A 24,683-nucleotide genomic window follows, 5' to 3' on the forward strand; every position below is an offset into this window, starting at 1 on the left:
TGGCTTTGTTTTCAGGGGGCCACACTCATATCTTCCAATGTTTTCCCCAGTTTCTTGATAAAGAACACAGTGGCTTTTGGATAAGGGTACCATTAGAAACATTTCCAACCACAAGAGAGAAAAAGAATCAAGGGTTGTCTGGAAAAATTAATGTATGGTGAAAAAAATTATTCCAAACATTAACAATCTGAGATTGAAGTATAAACATCTTCAGGCTGTCTTGGAAAAGGACCTGCTAAGTTTTGGAACATTGTAGAACCTTTAGAGGTGGAAGTAGGTTTCTTGGAAAAAGACATAAGGTTCTAATTTTCCTGTCCCTCTTAGTTTCCTGACTGTGGACACAATGTGTTTTGTCCCCACATCTTTCCACCATGATAAGCTGTGCCTTCTGTAACTGTAAGACAGAGTAAACTCTCCCTTCAGAAACAAGCATACTGAAATAAATTCTCCTACAACTTTCCTGGAAAATAAAGATAGTTCATTAGACTTTTAAAAACTCATTTTCTTAACCTTAAAGTATTTTTTAAGGATTTTTGTAGTCAGAAAGATTTATGATAAATGCCTTTAAATCTTCCTTTTTTTTTTAGAAGCAATTATAAGCTATGAACTATAATGCTATTGACCTTGGTACAATGCTTGGACATTAGTAATGTAACCAAATATTCAACTAGGACATCCATGACAAACCAAGTTAAAAGTCCCACACAAGTATAGTTTGGCAAGCCAGTCATTTCATTGGAATCACTCAAAGGAACATAAGAGATCCCCAAATAGCTGCATCAGTATAAAGTTATACACCATCAGGGATGATACCTTATGAGTCTGAATCATGATTATTTGCTTTCAGTTTATCTTTTACCTTCTAGATACATTAGCATCCTCACTGCATACCCAAACCTTGTGCAGTTTGGGAAGAAGGATGATGCAGTAGGTGAAATCCCATGGAGAGTCTGATAACGTCCATTCTTCTAGGAAGTATTAACAGCCTCATTACTATCACTACAGACCTATCACTTTATTGGTCTACCTATTTCACTGTCATGACTATGGGGCTAACATCTGTCTCTACCCCATGATGATGATGAAAAGGTCATGTTATTATACCCATGGGGGCAAAGGCTATAATATAATAGGGAAGCTTTGAAAATGACCCATGTATATAATATTGTCAATATAATAAAACAAAAGTATTTATGTTAAGTAGTCAGTTTTCTGTTGTTGCCGTGACAGATGCTAGAGAAGCTGCTTTGGTGGGGGCATATTTTTGTGTTTCAGAGTTTTCTGCCAATGTTCAGGTATTCCATTGCTTTAGGTTTGAGGTGCCACAAGACATCATGCCATGAAGAATACATAGATGAGGCTGTTCATGTCAGCCAGGGAAAGGTAGAAAGAAGGGACCAAGACAAGGGTTTTGCCCACAAGGATATATTTCCAGTGACTTGCTTCCCTTAGCTAGATGCCATGTCCTCCTATAGTGTACAGAACCTTATAAAGTAGAACCTTATGCTGGGAAAAAGAGTCTTAAGCATATGAGTTCATGGAGTAAATTTCCTACTCAAACCATGGCAGTTCTAGAAGTTAATTTTTTCATGTAAAATCATATTTTATGGAAGAAAGTTCAGTTTTTTAGTTTCTTTGGCCCAGTCAGATTTTTAATTTTATGGTAAGTTTTATTATCTCTTCCAGTGGAAGCACTGATGTCCTTCTTCATGCTTATTTTACATAGAAAAGTGTGCTGTTTTACACAATTAACTGTGAAAGTAGATCAGATTGAAAAGATGACTGAAAAGGTCTTCATTTTCTTCCCCAAAATGTATAGTGGCAGATAATTCAACAGACAAGTGTTCAATATTTCTTTTCTGCTTTACACCTATGGGTAAAACCTCCTGATAATTTATATAGATCTCTCTACCTGTGAATATGTTTAGTCTTAGAAGCCAAGTTAGTCATTGGAACCCTATAAAACTATCTTATTAAAACTACCACTATAAGAAAACTATGGGTAATGACTTTTACAAGGTTTATTTTTCATAACTTATATTTCTATGAGTAGGAGCATTTAGTACACGAAGGCTCTTCAAGTACGTCAGCATCCAGTATAAAATAATAATGAGAAAACTATTTATATACATTGTAACATTGAATACCTTTAATTAAAGATCTATCTTTGTGTTCAACCTTGTTAAAAATGGAATTTCTCATTCATCTCAAGAAAATTAAAGTTTTGTATATTAAATAAAATGCAGAAATAAAAGACTTTCTTCATTGAAACTGTAGTTCCTTCTTACATATAGAACTTGAATATGATTTTCCATGTCCAAATAAGTTAAATACAAAAAAACAACACAAAGATATACTGTTGTTTGAATCTTAGACGGTCTTTTAATAAAAAAAACCCAGAGCCAGATAACAGGGTAAAAGCTGAAAGATCAGAGAAGCAGAACAGCCAGCCATTAGTTCTTACCTCTACAAAATCCTAAATCTAAAGAGAGTGAGTTCCTGTTTCTTCATGCTTAATATACCTTTCTCCTCCCTGCTGTCACTTCCTAGGATTAAAGGTGTGTGCGCTTCCCAGTACTGGGATTAAAGGTGTGTGCCACCACTGACTGGCTCTGTTTCCAGTGTGGCCTTGAGCTCACAGAGATCCAGATGGATCTCTACCTCCCAAGTGCTAGGATTAAGGGTGTGTGTCACCACTGCCTGGCCTCTATGTCTAATCTAGTGGCTGACTCTGTCCTCTGATGCCCAGATAAGCTTTATTGGAGTGCATAATATATCAATACAATATACTACTGGGTTTCTTAAAGACATTGTCACTCCATCTAGACAGGACGCAATAATAGGTCAACATAAGTATTTACTATATGCTGCTTGTGGTGTGGTGGGATTTGTTAAGGGCCTTCCCTGATGTCTAATGTATCTGTGATGCATTATCAAAATATAACATTACTCCTAGTGTTTTAAGTTAGTAATCTTCTAGAAATGGATGTACTTCTCAAAGGTTTAGTAATTCCATGCTCTCCAAATTTTGGAGGAATAGAGTCCATTGTGGTATAAAGGGCATGCCAGCAGTTAGGAAATGCATGATGACATGAGCAGAAAGTAGATTGATCATGTTTTGTCCAGAGACAGGAAGCACAAAGATAGAATTGGAACAGGCTGTAAACACAAAGGCCATCCTCAGTGATGTGTGCTTCTTCCAGGAGGCCTCCATCTCTTAAAGATTTCCAAAACTTCCCAGACAGTGCCACCAGCTAGGGACCAAGTGATTAAATACATGAATGTGTGGCGTACATTTTTCATTTAAACCACCACAAACAGTAATTAATAACTTTAAAGGGTTTGTGCATTAGCAACCCCCAAATATTTTCATTAAAAAGAAGTATAGTTAATTACATTTTTTTTTTTGTGTGTGTGTGTATAACTGAACTATTATATTTAAACAGTGCCAGTAAATGTTTTAGTGGTCATAGAGAAGAGCTGAAACAATTTCCTTCATTCCAACCTGCATCCTTATTAAAGGGAGAACAATACTCTGGCTTCCCAGACACCCATGCTCGTGTTTGCACACAAACCATGAGTCACATTGCTTTTGTTTTACTGTGAGACAAGTCCAACTCAAATTAGCTAGAACTAAATTGAGGAAATTAATCTCTAAGATACTTTGGCTTCCAAAGAATGGAACTGGCTTCTCAATTAAAATATTTATATTATGCTATTAAAGCTGTTTCAGTCTAGACCTAAATTCTGCTGTTTTCTCATTGGCTGCTTTTTAAAGACAGAATTCTCTCTACCGTGTCCAAATTTTTGTTGTGAATATACTGCCCAAAAGGAAAGTTCCTGCTCCCATGAGCCACAGCAGGCTCCAGGAACAATCTAACCCTGCCTCTACTCTGTGATTTAAGCCTCTGAGTGACTATATCTGGGAGATGGACTTACCAGTCAGATGTTGGGATGTACTGAGGAATGATGCTGAGGATGAAACACAGGGTCTTCTGTATGCTAGGCTAGTGTTCTCAAGTGAGCTATACAGCTGCAACCCCCTTCCAACTGTTAAGGAATTAGTTAGTGGTATTAGTGTTTGAATTTAGAGCCCCATATAGCCTACACAAGCCTCTACCACTAAGCTGAGTTCTCAGCCCTCTCCTAGTTATGTAAATGGAGCAAGATTAACAAATGAAGGCATATTTTATAGCACTATAAATTTACAGATATGTTCTTGAAGATATTTTTGTATCTTCTGTACTTATTTCCTCAAATATGAATCTAAAATCCTTTTTATGAATAAGAATTACCATTTTAAATCCCCCTAGAAGTAGTAGGTGTGGCTTACTGCTGTTAGAAATACTAGAATGAGAATGTAATATAATGAATTTTCTCCTTTATATCCGCATTTCTATTCACTAGTATCAATGAAAATCTTTAAAGGATTTGTTAAACAAAAACTATAGAAATTCTGCACAGCGCTTATCAAGGTATGTATTTGATTGGATAGATTGTTTAGCTGGGCAGTGGTGGAGCACACCATTGATTCCCCATAGGTGGACCCCTGTGAGTTACAGGACATTTTGGTCTACAGAATGAGTTCCAGGACAGTTGGGCAATACAGAGAAACCCTGTCTCAAAAAAGAGACAAGCAAAAAAATTATTTGTTTAATCATAGATTAAATCAAGTTATTTGAAATTCATTATATTTTATTGTTTTTTTCCTGTGTGTGTGTGTGTGTGTGTGTGTGTGTGTGTGTGTGTGTGTGTGTGTGTGTTCAACTGTAAAAGCGTGTAATTTTAGAGACAGCAAAGCCATCCTTTTTGGTTAATATTGGGATTCTAAACTATTGGTTCCATATTGTCTTCTTTAGATGTTTACCTACCCCCATTTCAGATGTTACATATTTTAGGAACACCACATGGTGTGTGTTACTTAGTTAATATTTCTTTCATGTGTAGATTTTCCAAATTTTATTTTTATTGACAGGTGAGTGAATGTGTGTGTGTGTGTGTGTGTGTGTCTGTCTGTCTGTCTGTCTGTCTATGTGTCTGTCTGTGGTTTTATGTTATGTGCAGGAGTCCACAGGAGTACAGAAGAGATTGTCAGGTGCCACAGAGCTGGACTCACAGGGAGTTGTGAGCGCTTCCTGATGTGGGTGTTGGAAACCGAATTCAGGTCCCTTTAACTTCTGCAAGGACTCTAAACTACTGAGCTATCTAGTGAACCCTGGATTTTTCAGTATTAAATCTTGGATTTTATTAATGAAAACAAGATCTATTCATTTATTGTTTTGCTGGGGTGCCTCACACTTATTTGTGAACTCTCTTTTAATATCAAGTACTTTAAAATGTAGTGTTAGTTTTCATATAGAAAAGAGAACCAAGCGCAGAAGGTATACCTCAGTTGCAGAGTCTTTGCCTAGAATGTAGAAGGCTTGGGGTTTGGTCCACAGTACAGGTGTGAACAAAGAAACTATTGCAGGTGTCATTAAATCCATTAATCATGTTTTCAATTATAATAATAAAATTGGATAACGCTTTTGGAAACAAATGTATACACCTATGAACAAAGGAAACACCATGTAAGATCACATAGATACGTAAAATTATGAATCTCTGAAGTTTTCATTATTGAAGATAAGTAATATCAAGCTCTTGTACCTCCAAACTGTGCTAGTGATTCTTCCTATTTTTTAAGTGTATAGCTAGGTTATAAGTTTTCCTAATTCCTTTGATTGAGAGTGCTAAAATTGATGTAGAATAAATCGGTTAGAAACAAACAGTTTGTACAGAGATCCTATTTTTTAGCTTATAGCTTTTTTTCTCATACAGTAGAGAGTTTTCACTACAGGCTATCTTATTCAATGCAGTATTTTAAAATAGCTTGAAAAGAATAAGATAGTAAAATTTATTGTTATTATCCTAGGAAAATGCCTATATTCTTTTATTTCTCTCTGCACTGATGTGGTGTTATGCTTGGGTCATTCTGATCATGTTTCTGTAAGTTCCCGAATCCAGTGAGTTGGCATTGAGTTACTGAATTGAAGTCCCTGCGGACATGTATTGATCTCAGTGAAGTAACATGCTGTCAGGTTCCGGAGGCTGTCGCCCTGACTGATCCTCACAGATCCAATGGATTGGTGAAAAGGAAAGAGGGTTTTGACCTGACTGTAGGACAAGCAAGTACATTTGTGTCTCTTCTTTAAATCCATTATATGTGCATGTATATTTACTCATGTCAAAATAAACCACAAAATAAACCTCTGGTTCTTCCTTTCCTTGACTTGTAAGTACTTTGAACACTGGACTCATGGCAGAATATATTTCAAAAGTCCATTTTTCCCTGAACTGGGTTGTTATGCATTTTGATAACATGACTCAAGTATCCAGAGTTGTTGATCCATTTCCACAGATGTGACTTTTCCAAGATCTGCAAGCTCAGGTAGATGGTATAGAGTGAGGCATGACGGACAGTACAAGAGGGTAATCCATGATGAGTAGCTTCTGACTTGATATCTCTGTGTCATTCTTCAGTGATAGCATCTGTTCAGTTAAACCTAGCCAGCTATTTGTCATTTTTTTTGGTGGGGGTGGGGTGGGGTACTTGTCTGGGTACAGTAGGAGGAGAAAGGATAACATGTTGTTACTTTTGTCTATTTACAAACCTGTTTCAGGTGCCTTTCATGTGATCCCTTATTCAAATTTTGAGCTGATATTTTGAGAAATTTTCTGATCAGCAGGATTGAAAATACAACTTAACGTGTTGTGTTTCTCACATGATGCTAGGATAGTCTTTAGAGCACAGCAGCACAGCCATGGGGTCCAGGGAGAAAGTTCTGTGTTGGGACTCTGGACCTTGCTTTTCTCCATGCTTGTTAGCTTATGTGACTCAGAAAGCAAGTAGTTTTCTTTGAAGTAATGCTGATAACAGTTTCAAGTACCATAACCCTTTCTGCTAAACACATAGTTCCATTGTGTGTGGGTGTGTGTGTGGGTGTGTGTGTGTGCGCGCGCGCGCGCATATGCCATTAATTATTTTCAGTTCCATTAAATAGAGACGAATCACAAAAGTACAGTGTCAGTTTATGCCAGGTTTTCTGACAATGACAGAATTTCAACCTCCTTAGCACTTCTAGCCTTTTAGGAAAATCTGTGTTCATCAAATTGCTCTGTATTTGGTACAGAAATTTTTCAAGAGCTCCATAAACAGCCTGTTGTGGACTTGCACAGACTCAGTATATATGCACTTATATGTATATACATTGAGTTTTTACAGTGTCTAAGATATTCCAGTGAGTTCTAGGGTAAGAGAGAATAAATGAGTTCTAACATATGCTTTCAGGCCTTGTTTAGGGAGTGCCATATCTAATGTGAAGACTATGTATAGTCTTCATTGATGTGGCATTTTAACTCTTCTGTGAAAGGGATGGTCAAATAAGCAAATGAATAACTTAGTTTCATCACTTTTAAAGTTGCAGCAATGTTACAATAATGTCCATTTAGGAAACCTTCAGATAGGCTTAAGGATTTAGCTCAGTGGTAGAGCACTTGCCTAGAAACCTCAAGGTCCTGGTTTCAGCCTTCAGCTTTGGGGGGAAGAAGGGGAATCTTAAAGTAATAATTTGTTGCTAAGAGTCATATTTATATTTATATGTAAATAGAATTAGATATACTCACATATTTACTATTACCATATTTCATTTGACAAAGTCTTTTTAAAAAACACATTAACAGCATTGTCAGTCTTATATAAATTTTCATAACAGAATGTAAATATAAAACCTATTTTGCTTTTTATGTCTTCTTAAAATGTGATAGCTAAGCTGCATATTGGCATATTGATAAGTTTTGACAGGTGAACTGAATTATAAACAAAAATCTGGGTTGAAGAAATCTAAGAACTAAGTTATTTACATTATACCTGTCATAAATAAAATCCCATCAAGATTCTTCACTCTTTTAGTCTTTTTCATACATGAACCTATATGCTTGGGATGGGCATCAGGGTTGGTGTCCTTGTCTAGCATGCAAGTCCTGGTTTTTATCCCTAGCAGGAAATTTTAATTATTAATTAATTAAGTGAGTAAACTACACAAAGGGTAAATAAGTTGGCTGGCTCAGCAAGTGAAAGTGTTTTCTGTCAAGCTCAATGACCTGAATTTGATCCCCCAGAACCCACATGGTGATTGGAGAGAATTGCCTCCCAGAAATCATCCTCTGAACTCCACAGGTTCAACATGGTATAGATGCAATAACATATACAGACAAAAACATACAATGGATTTAAAAATATTCCACATTGTAATGAATTGAATTTCTAAATAATGCAAGAAAACTGGAAGTGTATGACAAGCAGACTTACCTGGAAAGTGAGTCAGAGCAGGCATGGGTCTTCTACCAGACTTCCCTCAGCCACCTACCTGGGATGTTCTCTTCATTTGTTATCGTGATATTCATCATTTTGTACACAAAAATAATGATGAACATTTATAGAATACTTACTATGACTTATACGTGTATTTACTGGCTTCTGTTATTCTAGAAAATGCATTTACCAGCTGAAATCCATAATTTGAAACACCCTGGATTAAGAGATTTAAGAATAAGAATTTCCGTAGTGACTTCCTGTGCTTCTCTCAAGTACATAGCAGTGTGCATAAAAATATCCAAATGAATAATAGTAATAATGGAAAAATAATGAGGCCTCATCCATGGTCCCTTTCTTTGTTTTTAACCATTGTTTGCTGAAATACATGTTTGTCCAATATCATAAGCTTCAGAATCAAATTAGTATAAAAATCACATTAGGTAATTTACACAGAGAACTTACAGTTCAAGAATGACTCATTCTTGAACAAAAATCCAGATTATAAAATACACTTAATTATCACAGCCATAAGCAAAACAACTGCTATCTTTAAAACGAAATATCCCATTATTAACTAGAAAAGAAAATAACAATATTTGAATCAGCAGTCAATTTTGCCTGTATGAATCAGAGCATTAGCAGAATCTAATGAGTCCAGTATACAAATATTTCTACTCTATTTTGTCCCTATAAAAATTAAATATTAAAAATAATTTAAAATATTTTCATGGCTTAATATTTCTTTATTTGGTTTATTATTGATATACTTAGGAATGAATAAAACTTCAAAAATGTACAAGCACAACAATGAAATAAACCTATAAGAAAGCATATGTTATAAAGTTAGTAAGAGTAAAGACACAGAATTGTTGACTCTTTATTTATACTAGACACTAATCATCTTCATTTTTTTCTATTAATTTCTTTCTCATAGTAAATCTCTGATCTGAGTTATATTTTAAAGAGGATATTTGGCTTTAAACTTTACTCTTATACCACATTTTATTTGCCTGTCTTGCAACATCCCAGACCAGTTTGCTTAAACAATAAGCTTTCTATCCCATATGCAAGTATTTTCTGACTTAAAAATAAAAATATGATTTAGGATAAAAAGAAAGAAGAACAAAATATTCTCTAGTTTTAGAACACATATTCCCCTCTATCTGTGAGGACCAAAATTAATCAAAAACAATAAAGTACTCCTTTCCATGGTTTAAACATTGGACCAATGGTGTATTGCTCATGCTACAAGGCTTTCTTGTCTTGTTAATTTATAGATTTTATTTTGCTGACAATTCTATATTAAATTCATTCTTAATGTATCTTTTAAAAATGTACGTATCAGCATGATACTGTAGGAAACTAAAATAACCCCTATGTAGCATTGATAAAGATTCAAATAACACAGGTGAAATCATATGGTGTCTGGAGCTTGTTTCAAAATATTCTGTCGTAAGGAAGGTGTCATCTAGAACAGAGATGTTTCCGGATTACTCTGAAGAGACACCATGGCCGTGGCAACTCTTATAAAGGAAAACATTTTATTAGGGTGGCTTACAGTTTCAGGGGTTAATCCATTATCATCAAGGTGGGGAGAGTGGCAATACACAGACAGACATGATGCTGGAGGAAATGAGATTTCTATGTCTGGATCTGCAGGCACCAAGAGAAAAGAAGGACAGAGAGACTGGCTTGGACTTTTGAAACCTCAAAGCCCATCCCCACAGACACACCTTACCAACAAGGTTCCACCTCCTAATCATTCTCAAGTGGGGCCACTCCCTAAAGACTAACCACTCAAATACATGAGCTTATGCGGGCCATTCTTACTCAAATCCCCACAGGAGATAAATCATTCAAGGCCTTCAGTTGATCGTTTTTGAAGCTGGATGTCAGGTATTCATTGTTGGCTGGTTTTTCAATGAATTTGTGAATGATTTACTATTTGGTGATCATCTACTTGTGGCTGGCCCACCTGGGCTCTCTTGCTTTTTTCCTGCCTACTGCTATGATTTTCATTTTCTCCCTGCTTTCTGTCTACACACATCACCACAAACTTCCTCTAAACTATCACTGACCTTGGCCCAGACCCCTGTTCTTCCTTCCTGTCTCCTGAGGTAGAGATCTCTGTTGCTCTGTAACGGTGTGCCTTTCATGTTTCCCTGGAATTACTGTAGCTTGACACAGACTGTCAGTCGAGAGTTGACTCATCTTGCTCATATCAAATCCTTTTGTACTGGCTGCAATTAAATCTTGGAACCATTCAAATGTTTCCATCTCTTTGCTTTAGATAATACCACCTGCTCTCTGTGTGTCCAGAGATACTGAACTGTCCACCAGGGAGAAGTCTATCGGTGACCTTTGTGCTGCATCAGTGGCATAGGCCGTGGGCAAATCAAGCATGTAGTTGTTTCTCTACTTCCTCACATATTGCTAAATTCACAATTATATGTTTGATTAATAAGCTATGGAGAGAGGCTGGATAGATGCCTCTGCCTTCAAGAGCACGTAAGGACTGTTGCAAAGGATATGGTTTTGGTTCCAAGCACGCATATCAGGAATCTCAGGATTATCTGTAACTCTAGTTCCAGGACTTCTGAAGCCTTCTGGACTCTGCAGGCATCAGCACACATGTGGCACACATAACTCATGCAGGCCCATTCTCTTACAAATAAATAAAAATATTAAACACATCTTTAAAATGAGTTGAAGGGAGAAAAGAAATCAGAATCAGAAGGTGTCAAATTGACATCTTTAAGATTTCTTTTACTAGTTGCTTTTGATGGGTGCTAACCTAGTTACGTGCAAGTTTTTTTTAATAATGCCCTCTGCTATACTTAGAGTAGAATGTGAAGAAAAGAAAACAAGTTATAATGCTGGGCAAGAGCAGTTTTCCAGAAGCACAAAGAACTCATTGACCTTTGGTAGGTTTTTAATATGGAGTGGAGATTATTTTCAACAGGAATCAAACTTTTTAATGAGAAAGTTAAGCTGCTTTCAGAGTTGTTTGAAAACATAATCTGAAGAAAAATTACATATGCCATTCTTAAATGTAGTTTTTTTAGGTTCTTTTATTCTCACATAAAGTCTTTATTGAAGAAGAGCAAAGAAATATGACTTAACTAATGCTAAAACTTCTCAAAGCAAAATAATAAAATCAAGGACCCTAAGAACAAAAATAATCCATATTTCATTTTCCTTAAAGGGGAAAATATATATGTCTGGGGGAAAATAATAAATTGAAATTTAAAAATGTTAAGTAAATAGCAAATTAGCATAAAAATCATGTAGAGGGCAATAAATTATGAAACTTCTTTTTAACACTGTATGAAAAAAACTAAGAAAAACTGAGTTGAGAAGTAGTGTAAATGGAGAAACCAGTGAGGACTTTGTGATTGTAAAGAATGGTTTTACTTTAAGAGGAACTTTATGCTCATTTTTCAAATTGTATCCTTCCATATTTTATGTATGCTGTTATTGTCTGTGGGTCAGTGGTGACAGTATTATTTTTATAACGTGTATTTTGAAGTGGCATATGAAAAAGCATCTCATACCAACGTATTTGCTATCATAAATCTTAACCTTTATCATTAAAATCAGAGGGAAGCTTGGTCTTACTGGTAAGTGCTAGAATGCTTACCTGGTACTAAGGTTTGAGTATGACATGTCATCAAAACCCTGTCTACTTAAGTCTCACTCAACAAGCTGAGGGAATCCTGGGAGGTGGTGGAACCTTAACGAGGTGCTGTGTAGTAGAAGAAAGTTAAGTGGTTGTGAACTCCCCAGAGAAGTTGAGAACACTAGGTGCCCAGCCCCTTATCTCTATTTCACTTCAAGGCTGTGCGGAGGTGGACACCGTCCACCCCTCCCTATCTACCATAATCTGATGCCTTGCAACAGGCTCAAAAACAAGGGGCCAAATGGCCTGGGCTGATATCTCTGTGCTAAAAATAAACATTTCTTCTTTATAAAAAGCATTCACCTCAGTAATTTGTTATGGCTAGAGAAAGGAGATTAACACAGTTAGTGTTCAAGGCTCTGGGTTTGATTTCCAACATACAAGCTGATTAATGAAATGGAATAGAATTAAATGAAACTTGAGTCTTTAATTTTCTTTGAATCTTTTAAAAATATATATTAGAGTCTGTAAACAGGTGGAGGTCAGAGGGCAGCTTTATGAAATTTTCTTTCCACCTTTATCTGGGTACCAACAAAGATAGTATGTCCTCAGGCAAGGCCATTTACCTGCTGAGCCATCCTGCTCACCTCCTTCTTACCTTTTCTGATTTTTAAAAATTTTTTTATTAAGAAAATTTTTTCATTCATTTTACACACCAATCAAAGATCCCCCTCTTGTCTACTCCCAACCCCCAGCCTCCCCCTCCCCACCCACCCACAAGAAGGCAAGGCCTGCCATGGGGAGGCACATTTGGTAGAGGCAAGTCCAAGCCCTTCACTCTAGAGAAGCTAATAGGGAAGACCCAAAGAGGGACACATTGACTGCCCTGGGAAGGGGAAATAGATGAGATCTCCATTAGCAAACTGGGGATGAGGGGCGGGCAATGGGGGGTAGGAGATAGGGGATAAGAACAGAAGGGAACAAGATGGTCGAGCTGGAACAGGAAGGAGTGGGAAAACAATGAAAGAGATACCATGATAGAGGGAGATTCCATGGGGACAGAGAGAAACCTGGTGCTAGGGAAGTTGTCAGGAATCCCCAAGAATGACCCCAGCCTGGACCTTTTCTGATTTTAACATCAGAGTCGTCACTCCAGTATTTCAGATGCTGTTGGCACAACTAAATTAGGTCTTTTCTTAGTGTGCTGTGAAAAGTTGAAGCCTGCCTCTCCCACTTGAACTCCCTGCACTCTATTCTAAGCTTTTCTTGTTACCCTTAGCCTCTAGAACCTATAATGTAGTTTATGTAATTATGTTTATTGCTTACTTTTTCTTTATCTACTTAAGGATATGAATTAGCTCTTACTTTATTGCATGATAAATGCAAAACACTTTAAAAGGTACCTGTGGCTGATGAATTATTAATGAAAGAATGAATCTGTAATTAAAATAGCTAAACATTGCTAAATACTTAACTTTGAACCAAACAGTGTACCAATTATTCCATAGTTAGAGATTCATTTACTGTTCATAATAACCTCTGAGGTCAGTGCTTTTACAAACCCATCATACAAATGAGGAGATTGAGGTCCTGGAGCCTTGTTTGTTGACTTATTTGGCTAGAGAGCAGCAGAATCTGCATGCTAACATAGCAAAACTGTGACCAGAAGAAGTATGATTATATATATATATATATATATATATATATGTGTGTGTGTGTGTGTGTGTGTGTGTGTGTGTGTGTGTGTGTGTGTGTCTAAGTGAAAATAACAAATACATATTTTCATAAACAAATAGCTCTCAATAATTCTGAAATATCATGCCCTGTATAACCCGAAAACAATGGCTTTCTGGACCCGCTTCCCAGGTAGCAGAATAGGAATGCCACTGTATCCTTTCTCGCTGTCTCTAACGTCACCTTGATGACAGCCACTCAGACTTGCCATTTGAAAAACTCTTCAACTTCTCAAGCTGTCAATCTCTTCATACTAAAATGTGGGTTTTGGCTATAAGGTATTAAATGCCTCTCTCTCCAAATTCTACGGTTCTGTAAATGTCTTTTCTTGTTCAGATGTACAAGTGAGGTATTGGAAAGTAGAGAGAGAGAAAAGACCTTTGCCTTACTGAAAGCTGGTCAAATCCTTTCTATATTTGAACTCTAGTAGAAATTGCTTGGGGTTCTTCAATAAATAGAAATTAAATGAAAGATGAAAAAAGAAAAAAAAAATAGGACTTTTTCAGAATCCACAGTAGCTTGAGGGTTTCGCTACAGCTCTGGGCTCTGTTGACCAGACTGAAAGTTTTTGCATTTTTGGCATACCCACCACAGAATAGCTTGGATTTTTATTTCGGAGCATGGCTTACTCTTCTTTCTTAACTTTTTCAAACGTCCTGTTTGCAAGACTATCTTCTCCTTGGATCCTCTCAGTGAGGATGGACTACACAACTCTAGGCCCATATTCCCTATTTTATTTTTTGATACTGACTTGGAGAGACTGCTTATTTTCTGGATCTCAGCCATTGTAAATGGAATTATTTCAAAATCTGGTCAACTGTGAATTTATTGGTCTGTCATCTTAAGAGGAAACAAAACTGAAAAATATCTCTATAGTGTTACAAATGCCTTCTTGCTGTGGAAAGCAAAGTGAGAGTGTCTTTTGAAATCAATCTAGCTGCTCCTCAAAAATATGTAAGTATGGTAGGAGTTACTGTAAGATACAATAATCCACCTCCCAGGTAACTATCTAAGAAGAATGCACAAAAAATATCCACTTGGAAGGTCCTAACAGCATTTTTCATGATCGTCAGAGTGGGAAAATGATCTGAAGTCCCCATCAATAGATGATTGCATAAAACAAAATATGGGATGGCTGTTAAATGAAAAAAAATTTGATGAGAAAAAGGAATGAAGCAATGATTTATCCTCCAACAAAAAAGGGTTTTGAATATTTTTGCTGAGTTACAAAAGCTGATAACAAAAGGGGACATGTACTTTCATTTATAAGAAAAGTCCAAAATAAGCAAATCTATAGAGAAAGTAATTGGTTGAGTGATTGCTTAGAGCAGAGATAAACTGGGAAGACATGAGGAGGGAAGGTTAATGAATCTAGAGTTTCTCTTTTTGTGATGAGGAAATTGGTCTACAATTATACAGGGGTGAGTTGTGCAATTCTGTTGATATATTCTACTAAAAACATTGAATTATATCCCTTTAGTAAACTTTATAGTGCATGTATTAAATCCCAACATTTCGTAGGGACACACACACACACACACACACACACACACACACACACACACATACATATATAATTCTAATGTATCCTTTTACCTCAAGTATATTTGAATGAAAATGAACTTGGAAACTGATCTCTAATTTTGTTCCTGACAATTTTTTGCCAGGAAGGAAAACTTTCCCTCTATTTTTTAAATTAAGTTCTTTGAGTTTGAGAAGTCAACTAATGAAAGACAGATTAATATCAGAAAACACAAGATTTTTTATTAATATTTAAATATTTGTAAGATAACAGTTACATTCAGAGACTTCTATGTCCTTTTAACAAAGGCAGAGAATTTGAGCTTCAAGACATGATTTGCTTTGGGCAACAGACTGGGAAATGCATGGGAGAATTAGCTGAACTTTTGACTGTTTTAGTGAGATCTGATGTACAATCTCATTGTGATACAGACACATCCACATTCCATGAAAAGGGCCTCTCCTCCATTGGCTCCTTCAATGGAAATGCACACTATGCTTTTAGATAGATAGGGAGATGGACAGAGAAGTATTCAACACGTGTTGATTCTCAGTTGTCTTTGGCTTAAAATAATCATTCTCTTGGAAACTTTAGCATATTCTGCACCCTTCTCCTTATTTTTCTCAATTTGTCATTTCTTTAGTAATATGGTATTTATGTTGCAGGACTCATGGGATAACAAGATGCTGCATCTTGCTTTCAGTTTGATAGCTGTTTCAGTCCCCTACTACCCAGGCACAATAGTCAGTCTCTCTCTCTCTCCTTCCCTCTCTCCCTCCTCCCCTCCCCCTCCCTCCCCCTCCCTCCCTCTCCCTCCCTCTCCCTCTCTCCCTCCCCCTCCCTCTCTCTCCAATAACCAAGTTGAGAACATTCAGATTGGTATCCATAATAAAAACCCAAACAGACTAGCACTTCCTCTCTCCAGTTCTCATTGGTCTATAAAAATTTCCCTTACTCACCAGGAGGTACACTCACTGTGCTGTGGGTCACGACACCATGCTTTATGGGAAAATCTTGTTAGTCATTCCCACCAGTGACTTGGAGTACACAACCCTTCCATTCTTCACCAGACTGTCAGGAGCTCCATCTGTAGCCACATACTTCTTGTAGAAAGAAGGAAGTGTGCATTCACCGTCCACTTCAGTGAATTCTGAGACGGTCATTGGGAAGGAAAAATGACATTAGAAACACTAGGGAACCCTCCTTCTAAACTGTAAAACCTGTAAGTCAGCCTGAACATTTTAAAGCTCTGGAGCATAAAAAAATAAAAATATGAATATATAGATGAAACTTAATATCTAAATACAACAGAAAGTCATTATAGTGTTTTCAGTATATCTGCTCAGCTTTAAAAAACAGGATAGTAAGAAGCAAAAACTATTCATAAGCAGACATTAACAAATATACTTAGTTAATGTGTCCTCTTACCACTCCATGGACCAAGAAAATAAAGTCCTTGAGGTTCCTTCCAAAAATAAAAACAGGACGAAGTTATCAAGAAAATGTCAAACTTTTACTTTGATTGGAAGTAGAGTACTACAAAATATGCCTAGGAATCTTTTTTAAAAAATATAAAATCCAATAATTTTAATGTTTCTTCTCTAATTTAATGTAATTGAAATCAAAATTTCAACAATTTTTTTTCTTCAAAATTCAGGGAAAACATAAACTAAAATTCAGGAAAATAATGGACAGAAAAGATATTTTTAATTTGGAAAGTAGAGCAGCAATAGTTGGAGGTGTTGCACATTTGAATGTGTAAGTTAAGATTTCAAGACCAGGCTGAAGAAAGTATGGGAGAGCAGACCTCAGCAGATATGATGAAAGGGCAGATAAGGTCCTTATCTAAGAGAACTCTTCAAACCTCTTTAAAACAAGAGGTGTTTGCCAAGTTTTTTCCTGATTCTTTTTTCTTTTTTTTTCTTTTTAACTGTTTAAAAAACAATTGTTTTCTCTTGGTAATTGAATTCAGGACCTTACACCATAGGTAAGCTGTCTACAAACAAGAAGCATTCCCAGCCCTAAACGTCTAAGAGAAGTTATTGTGACATTTATTAATAGTTTGAACTGTATTTTAAAATAATTATTGAATTTCACTTTTTCAAATTAATTCTGCCTTTGGAGATACTTTTAAAAAAATTTATGTGTATGGTTGTTTTGACTTCATGTGTGTCTGTGTGCTATATATGTGCAGTAATTGGAGGCCCTATGAGAATCTCAGATCCCCTGGAACTAGAGTTACCAACCACTGTTAACCACTATGGGTGCTGAGAATTGAAGCCTGCTACTCTGGAAAAGCAGTCAATCATTTTAGACATTGAACCATCTCTCCAGTCCCCTTGAAATAATTCTTAATGAAAAAGAGAGAGCTTTGTAGACTCAGTTGTGACATTTCAAACTGCAAATTGTTCTCTCCATGCTCTGGTGAATAATCTGGTTAGCCACACAGTAAGGAAGGCATTATATTTTTATGTAGCTTTGTGGAGATAGATATATGACTTCCACTAATCTAAAGTGCAGTAAAAATTATTTCAAATTATATGATTGATGCTAACAAACCAGTCAGCAGCAAGCTATATAATTTCTAGTGTCTGTTATCCAAGTCAGAGCTTAGCTTTCTCCCAGGAGAGAGAGAGAATATAATGGCAAGGCAGCTTCCAATAGTCCTTGCCTCAGTGCCCATGGGTATGTAGTGTAATCTCTGTACTCCCTATACCTATGGGCCCAGAAGAGAATCAAACTATGAGTTACCTATTTTTTTTCCGGACTGAATATAAGAAGGACAGTTACAAAGATTCATTGTATCTCTCTAAAGTTGGTTCATGTTTTCCCATGGTTTAGTATATACTGAGATTTTCTTTGAGGGAAAATACATCATTTTTTGATCAAAACACTTCTAGCCGTGCAGGTGCTTGACAAAGCTGCCTATTTCTTCATGTTTCTTTCTTTGGTTTAAAATATGTACACAATTATGTTGCACCTAGTCTTCATGGTGATGGTAATATACCTGTAGCTGCCTGGTAGCTATTGTCAAAATGGTAAAAACCATGGTCCAGTAACAGACATGAAATCGATATTACCTCATACGGTGAGATTACTGAGGGTATAAATACCAAGTAAATGATATATTATTTTTATTTACAAGAATTAGCCTTTTAAACAGATTCACACCTAAATGATACTGGACTTTACAAACAAAAATGTTGTTACAGTCAACTGTGTAAGTGAATCTGAACAGGTAGTTTTCTAGTTAAGCTAATCTGAACTTTTTAATAAAGCATATTAAGCACAGACTGGTAACTTATTCCTTTTGTAATAGTGCTTTAAGTACTCCACTGAAACACGGCCAGTGGATTTGCAATATTCTTAGTTACCATTCTGAGGAACTGTGTACATTATATCAGCTCTGCCATCTCTACTGTTAGTGAGGAAAACGCTGTGAGCAACAGCAGCTCCTATCAACAGGGAGCCATATTAATTATTTGAAATGTGCCTCGTAAGAGGAATCAGCGGCGTTTATTACTAGTCGAATATTACTTGAAACGGGAAGGTTACTCTAACTGTTATCATAATCTATGTATCATTAACTTTCCTTGTTTAGGAAGAGAGATTAACAACTCTGTAAATTGCTATAGTAAATGTGTAAAAGTATAACTACATATTCCCATGTAGGAAGAAAGTGGTGGCTTCTCCACTTCTGCCCAAATCTTCTTTGTATGAAGTAGCTTCAGAAAATGTAATGACTCAGTAATTATTCTTTCTTGCTTCAGAATCCTAATTGCTTATTGGATCATCAGTACAAGTGATAGCTGCTTTGAGCATTAGAATTTTTTTTTTTTGGTTCACATCAGTCTTTCTTCTTTTTTGTGTTTCTTGATGGGGGACATAATTGCATTACGTTGCCAAGACTAGGGAAATAAATGAACTTTAAAAAAAAGATCATTTTAGTTTTCAAATTAACATTGATTTTTTTTTTATTTATAAAACAACACTTATTACAAAGAAGTGTGTGAGGGAGTAGAATGTTTTCCAAGAATAGGGAATGAACCCATCTTCATGCTGTTTAAATTTTAGCTAGTTCTTTCTTTTCCATCAAGTTACAACAAGCAGGATAGAATAGTTTTCTCTTCAAACTATGGGAGAAATGCCTTAAGGAAAAATATGTTTGTCAGGGTTTCAGCATCCTAAGTGCCATCCAGATATTACATTGAGTGCCAGTCTGAAAATTGTTTAACATTGATGGACAGGAAAATAAATGCCGCTGGCACTGTCTACAATACTGGATCCAGAGGACAGCACTGAAAGTCAGTTTATTCTTAATAACTTCAAAGTATTCAGATAGATATATTTAAGTTTCTGACGTTTTGAGGTTTTCTTAAAACTAAGTTTACCACTTCATAATCATCTATAATGTAACTGAAGGGAAAACTAAATATCAAACACACACACACACACACACACACACACACACACACACACACACACACACACTCACACACAAACACTTCCAGTCCCAGCCCTTGGGAGATAGAAGCAAGTCATTCTTGACTATGTTGCAAGTTTAAAGTCAGCCTGGGCCTCACAAGAGCTTGTCTAGAAAAGAAAGAAAAAGAAACCAAGAGAGAAAGAGAGGAAAAGAAAGTAGAAAAAATCCATCTTGGTTAGAGAGAAGAATCAATTTAATTGGGTGATGTTTGGTTCATGTTTAAGCATATCATTTTATAATCTACATTAGATACTTTTTCTGTGTGGAATAAAAATGATAGAACACCATAAAAATTTTAAAGTAAAAGACAGCTACAATGTATTTATTATTTATTTGTGTGTGTGTGTGTGTGTGTGTGTGTGTGTGTGTGTGTGTGTGTGAACAGTCAGGCCGTTAATATTAAAGTTAGACAGTAAGGACAGCTTGTAGGATTCTTTTCTCTCCTTCCATGATATTGGCCGGGGGATCTGTAGCAGGTACCTTTACTCTCTGAGCCATATCATGGTTCCTATGATGTCTTAATATTTCCTTTTGTGTTCACAGGGCCAGTGCATCATGGACAGGTTTCCTACATCTCTCCACCGATTCACCTTGACTCTGACCTAGAAAGACCCCCGGTTCGAGGTGAGTTTTCTTGATTTAAGGAAAAGAAGCAGTGTTCAGTGCTGAGTAAGGGTAATTAATGAAAATGGATGTTGTTGTAATATACACTTGTAGTACAGTACCTATTTAAAAATGAATGAGAAAAGTAATGTATGAATAACGAGTCAGAAAATCTTACTTATAAACAGAAGTATGAAATACTGTTTCAAGAAATAAATGAATCCATTCATTCAAAAAATAGGTATCCTGAGGCATTTAAATAGAGGTTTATTTGAATCACTATTTAGAGTGTCAAGCCACCAGATTATGGCTCAGATTTAGTTTTCTATCATCAGATGTTTTTATAATTGTGTATTTGTTTTCAGTGTCATGACCAAAGTCATAGTGAAAGAAATTTTCCTTGGAAATTAGTATTTTTTATAAAAAAAATTTATGTCTTTGTAATTTCAATATTATTATTGATTTATAAAATCATATAAATTAAAACTATTTCCATGGATGTCAACAAAACTCATTTGAAAATATTTTTATTACTCATGCACAATAGAAACTGAAAGGTAATATTAGTTAGCTTACTATGTAAAGATAGAATTCATTTTTCTGTTTTTAAAGGAATTCCAGGCCCCACTCTTCACAATGTTTCCTAGTGTTCAAACCTCATGTTCCACTGTCATACTGTCCAATTTTACAACTCACAGCTATGCCACGGTTAATACTTTGGTTTGAAGTATACGGTGTATTTTCTAGCAGAGCCATCAAAGGCTTGGCGAAAGTCAGTAGGTGTGAGTTTTTTGAGCATGCCTCCTGCTTGAGCAGTTCCTTCTAGCAGAAGCCCTATCTCTTTTGCATCATGTAGGATTCTCCTGGATCGGAAGGCTGTACCTGTCTGGCAGTGTTCCTTGACGTCCAGAGAGGCATTCTATGCTCAAGCTCCCCCATGATTCCCTTGGTTATTTCCCCTGAGACATTTTATGCTCTTGGCCAGTGTGCATGTTTTCTGCCCTTCTCTGTGTTTTCCTGGAGGACATAGTGTTGGAATTAATGTTTCCCAGCCACGGGGCTGGGTGTACATTGCATACATAGCTGAAAGCACTCCACTGATTTCTGTCGAAATGACCTACAGTGAAAAGCAATAGAGTAAACACTTCTAAAATGACTTTTCTGGTTTACAAGAGACCAAGATCCAGGGTCTATAAGGGAATCCCATGGAGAAAAGCACAATGAACCAACACAGAATGTCTGAGGTGTTTTGGTTGTTTTTTAAGAGAGAGTGCTAGAAGGGAAGGTTAAAGTGATAAAATATGACAGCTTATAAAGGATTCCATATTCCATACCATAGAGTTTGTACTTTGTCCTGGGAAAAGGCTTCTTTGGGGTATTTCCTACCAAATGGAGGATGTATCATAGTGTCAATTCTGGAGAAGAAGATAGCCTCTCTGGCGTCAGGGTAGATGATGAGCTATTTGGGTAAGCAGTTGGCTAAGAAAGGTGTCTCCCATAGTTGAGCTGAAAGATGATGGGGCACTTAACTGGAATTATGCCAGCAGTGAGGAGAGGATCTAAAACATATCAGAGGTGTGGTATCTGGCTGACTATTATGGGGATGGGGCAGAAGTACCTCTGAGCTTGCTGTGGCGATTGACTATTTAGGTAGCTTGAGAAGCTGTATTCATTCCAGATTTTATGTTGAAATTAAGCCCTCAGTCCAACAGGGATGGCCTCTACCCTCACCAATATTGATGCTAGAATAAAAGGGGAAGAGACTAGCCAGGTACTCCATTGTGCTCCTACCTTCCAGCGTGAGGATGATCATCTTAGATGGAGAACACACTTCTCCTGAGTCTGATAGCCTTTTGAATTTTTGAGCTCCCGAAACTGTGGGAAAATAGATTTTTTCTTCTTTTTAAATTACCCAGTCTTAAATATTTTGATATAGCAACACAAAGTGATTCAGATACCTTCTGATAACAACAGAATCCCTCATGAATAATAGGCATGAATGTGAATCAATAGATTGATTTATGCATGCTAATTACTAGAATATTGTTCTTACCAAGGGTGAAGGACTATTTAACAAGTTGAGTACTTTATCATAATTCCATTATTTAGATGTGGCCCCAGTATAATTTGAGAAAGATTATTTACAAGTCATGGCTGGCTGGGCATGGTGGCGCATGCCTTTAATCCCAGCACTCAGGAGGCAGAGGCAGGCGGATCTCTGTGAGGTTAAGCCCACCATGTTCTAGGAAATGAGTTCTAGGATGGCCAGGGATATACAGAGAAACCTTGTCTTGAAAAACCAAAACCAACCCCCCCCCAAAAAAAAAAATAGCATGGCTGGAACGGATAAAAAATCTACTCCAAAACTTAATAAATCTAGACAGCAACCATACTACTGCTCTGAGAGTTGGTTGAATGGACTTGGTGCTGATGTAGCTAGATGCTGAGTAGTCAGCAGTCTGGCTGATTTTGTAAGAGCATGGTTCCCACATTTTTAACAAATGTCTTGTCACATAGGTATTGGCCTAATGCCTCTCCTGTTGTTCTTCAGTCTGGTCTACCGCCTTTCCTGTCACGGCAGAAGTGTTTCCTCTAATAGGAAGCCTAGCTTCAGGGTGAGCCTCTGCTTAAGTCAGGATTGCTCATGTCTCGCTTGTCACAGCACGTCACCTAGCCAACCTCAGACTTGAGAGGCCAGAAGTCAGTTACCTCTTGTCATGGAAAAGCCACCATTCAGAGAAGCCTGGATACATGAGAAAGAGGAGGCTAAGAAATCCGTAAAGCCATGTAAAAATGAAATAAATCTAGAATGACTCTGAAAATATCCAATTTGGAGAGTTTAGTTGCTTTTGAATTGACTATCTTCAACCACTTCACAATCCTGAAGGTGGAATTGAAGTTGTTTGTGAGGGTGGGGGACATGGAGCACAGAGTCTGGCGTTTGATGGACCCTGCATAAGATGTAGCTGTTACTGTTATTTGAGTTCATGGCAGTAGTGTATGGGAAGAGAGCAGGCTCTAGAACCAGGCTGATCTGCTGTCTGTATTACAAAAACAATACTAGGCTAGTCTGGCAGGATCATTAGAATGAAACAATACATGTGATGCACCTGCCTCATACCGGACCTTGAGCAATTCACCTGGAAAGTAGGTAGCCATTGTTAAAATCTGGATTTCAATTTCAAATGGCTTCTCTTTCATGTTGATGGGTGATTTTCAGCTGGGAAAGAGTGAATGATGACCACCCACAGTCACCAATGCTTAAAACTTACCTCAGACTATATAGAAATTTTATTTTTATGTAACTTAAAAAAAAAAAAGCTTTAAAGTCAAAGTAGCAACACCCATGAGTTCTCTTCAACATGGTTGCCTAAACAGGACCCAAATAAAGATGGCATCAGTAGAAATGCAATATGGAGGGGACCTGCCCTCATAGAATGACTGTCTTTATGGCTCCTCATGCTCAGACGATCTATCCTGGGCATTGTCATTCTTTATGAGAATGTATTTTATGGTATTCCTCTGCCTGTTTTTCAGATGTTTCTTTTTGATTATGTGCAGTTGAATTATATCCAGCATGTTCTTAGGAACCCAAAGGAAAATAGTGTAACAACTTACAACACACTCTTGAGTAAAATGTTGTACTCTCTGTGGCTGTAAAGTGGCCGTTGAATATAAATTCAGTGGCACTTACCCACTAATGAGTAAATTTGAGAGTTTCTGTTCTTTAAGTCCAATGTGACCATACATGGCATTTGGTCACATAATTTATGCCTGCAATGACTTTATGTGCATTCTTCAATTTACAGAGTTTTATTACTGAATAGGGGTGTAAATTCCAGTAGTTTACTAGTGCATTAATGTCACAATACATTACAAGGTAATTAACCAGAGATGCCACTATAAATAGAAAAAATAGTCCCAGCCTTCACTATAAACTACTTAATAAAAATAAGCTCCTGAATCAGCATTCACCATTACAGTAATTTTTCTTGACATATGTCTCATTAATCAGGACTTCTTAAAAAAAATAGCTTTGTCTAGAAGCACTGTTGTTTTTAAACTTTTCATTATTAAAACATTTGTTACACTTTGTAGTCAATTCAATGGAATTCATTATGTATTTCTGCACAGAAAATAAGTGTGTGCCTTTGAGACACATTCCCCAACTTTATACAAGTGAAAGTGAAAGAAATACTACGTTGGTCATATTGTGGCAGATTTGTAAATTGTAGTTCTAGGAAGATTGTGACTTGCAGTTCTTGGGGCTGGAGAGGTAGTTGAGAGTGGTTCGAAGCACTGCTTCTGTTCTATAGGACCCGGGTTCTATTCCCAGCACACACGGCAGCTGAACGCTGTCTGT

At 36.7% G+C, this 24,683-nt stretch overlaps 1 protein-coding gene across 36 annotated transcripts in view; it reads left to right on the plus strand.

Annotated features, from left to right (window-relative positions):
- Adgrl3 (adhesion G protein-coupled receptor L3) overlaps nucleotides 1-24,683 on the plus strand; it is a 754,357-nt gene that overhangs the window by 489,279 nt on the left and 240,395 nt on the right. For all 36 annotated transcript variants that reach the window (XM_052735282.1, XM_052735248.1, XM_052735252.1 and 33 more), the window contains one exon: nucleotides 20,261-20,341. In XM_052735282.1, coding sequence (XP_052591242.1) covers nucleotides 20,261-20,341 — 81 coding nt within the window. The remainder of the gene's footprint in view (nucleotides 1-20,260; nucleotides 20,342-24,683) is intronic.

This window comes from Peromyscus californicus, unplaced genomic scaffold, assembly GCF_007827085.1.
Source record: "Peromyscus californicus insignis strain IS unplaced genomic scaffold, ASM782708v3 Scaffold_13__1_contigs__length_99412109, whole genome shotgun sequence".
NCBI classification, from domain to species: Eukaryota; Metazoa; Chordata; class Mammalia; order Rodentia; family Cricetidae; genus Peromyscus; species Peromyscus californicus.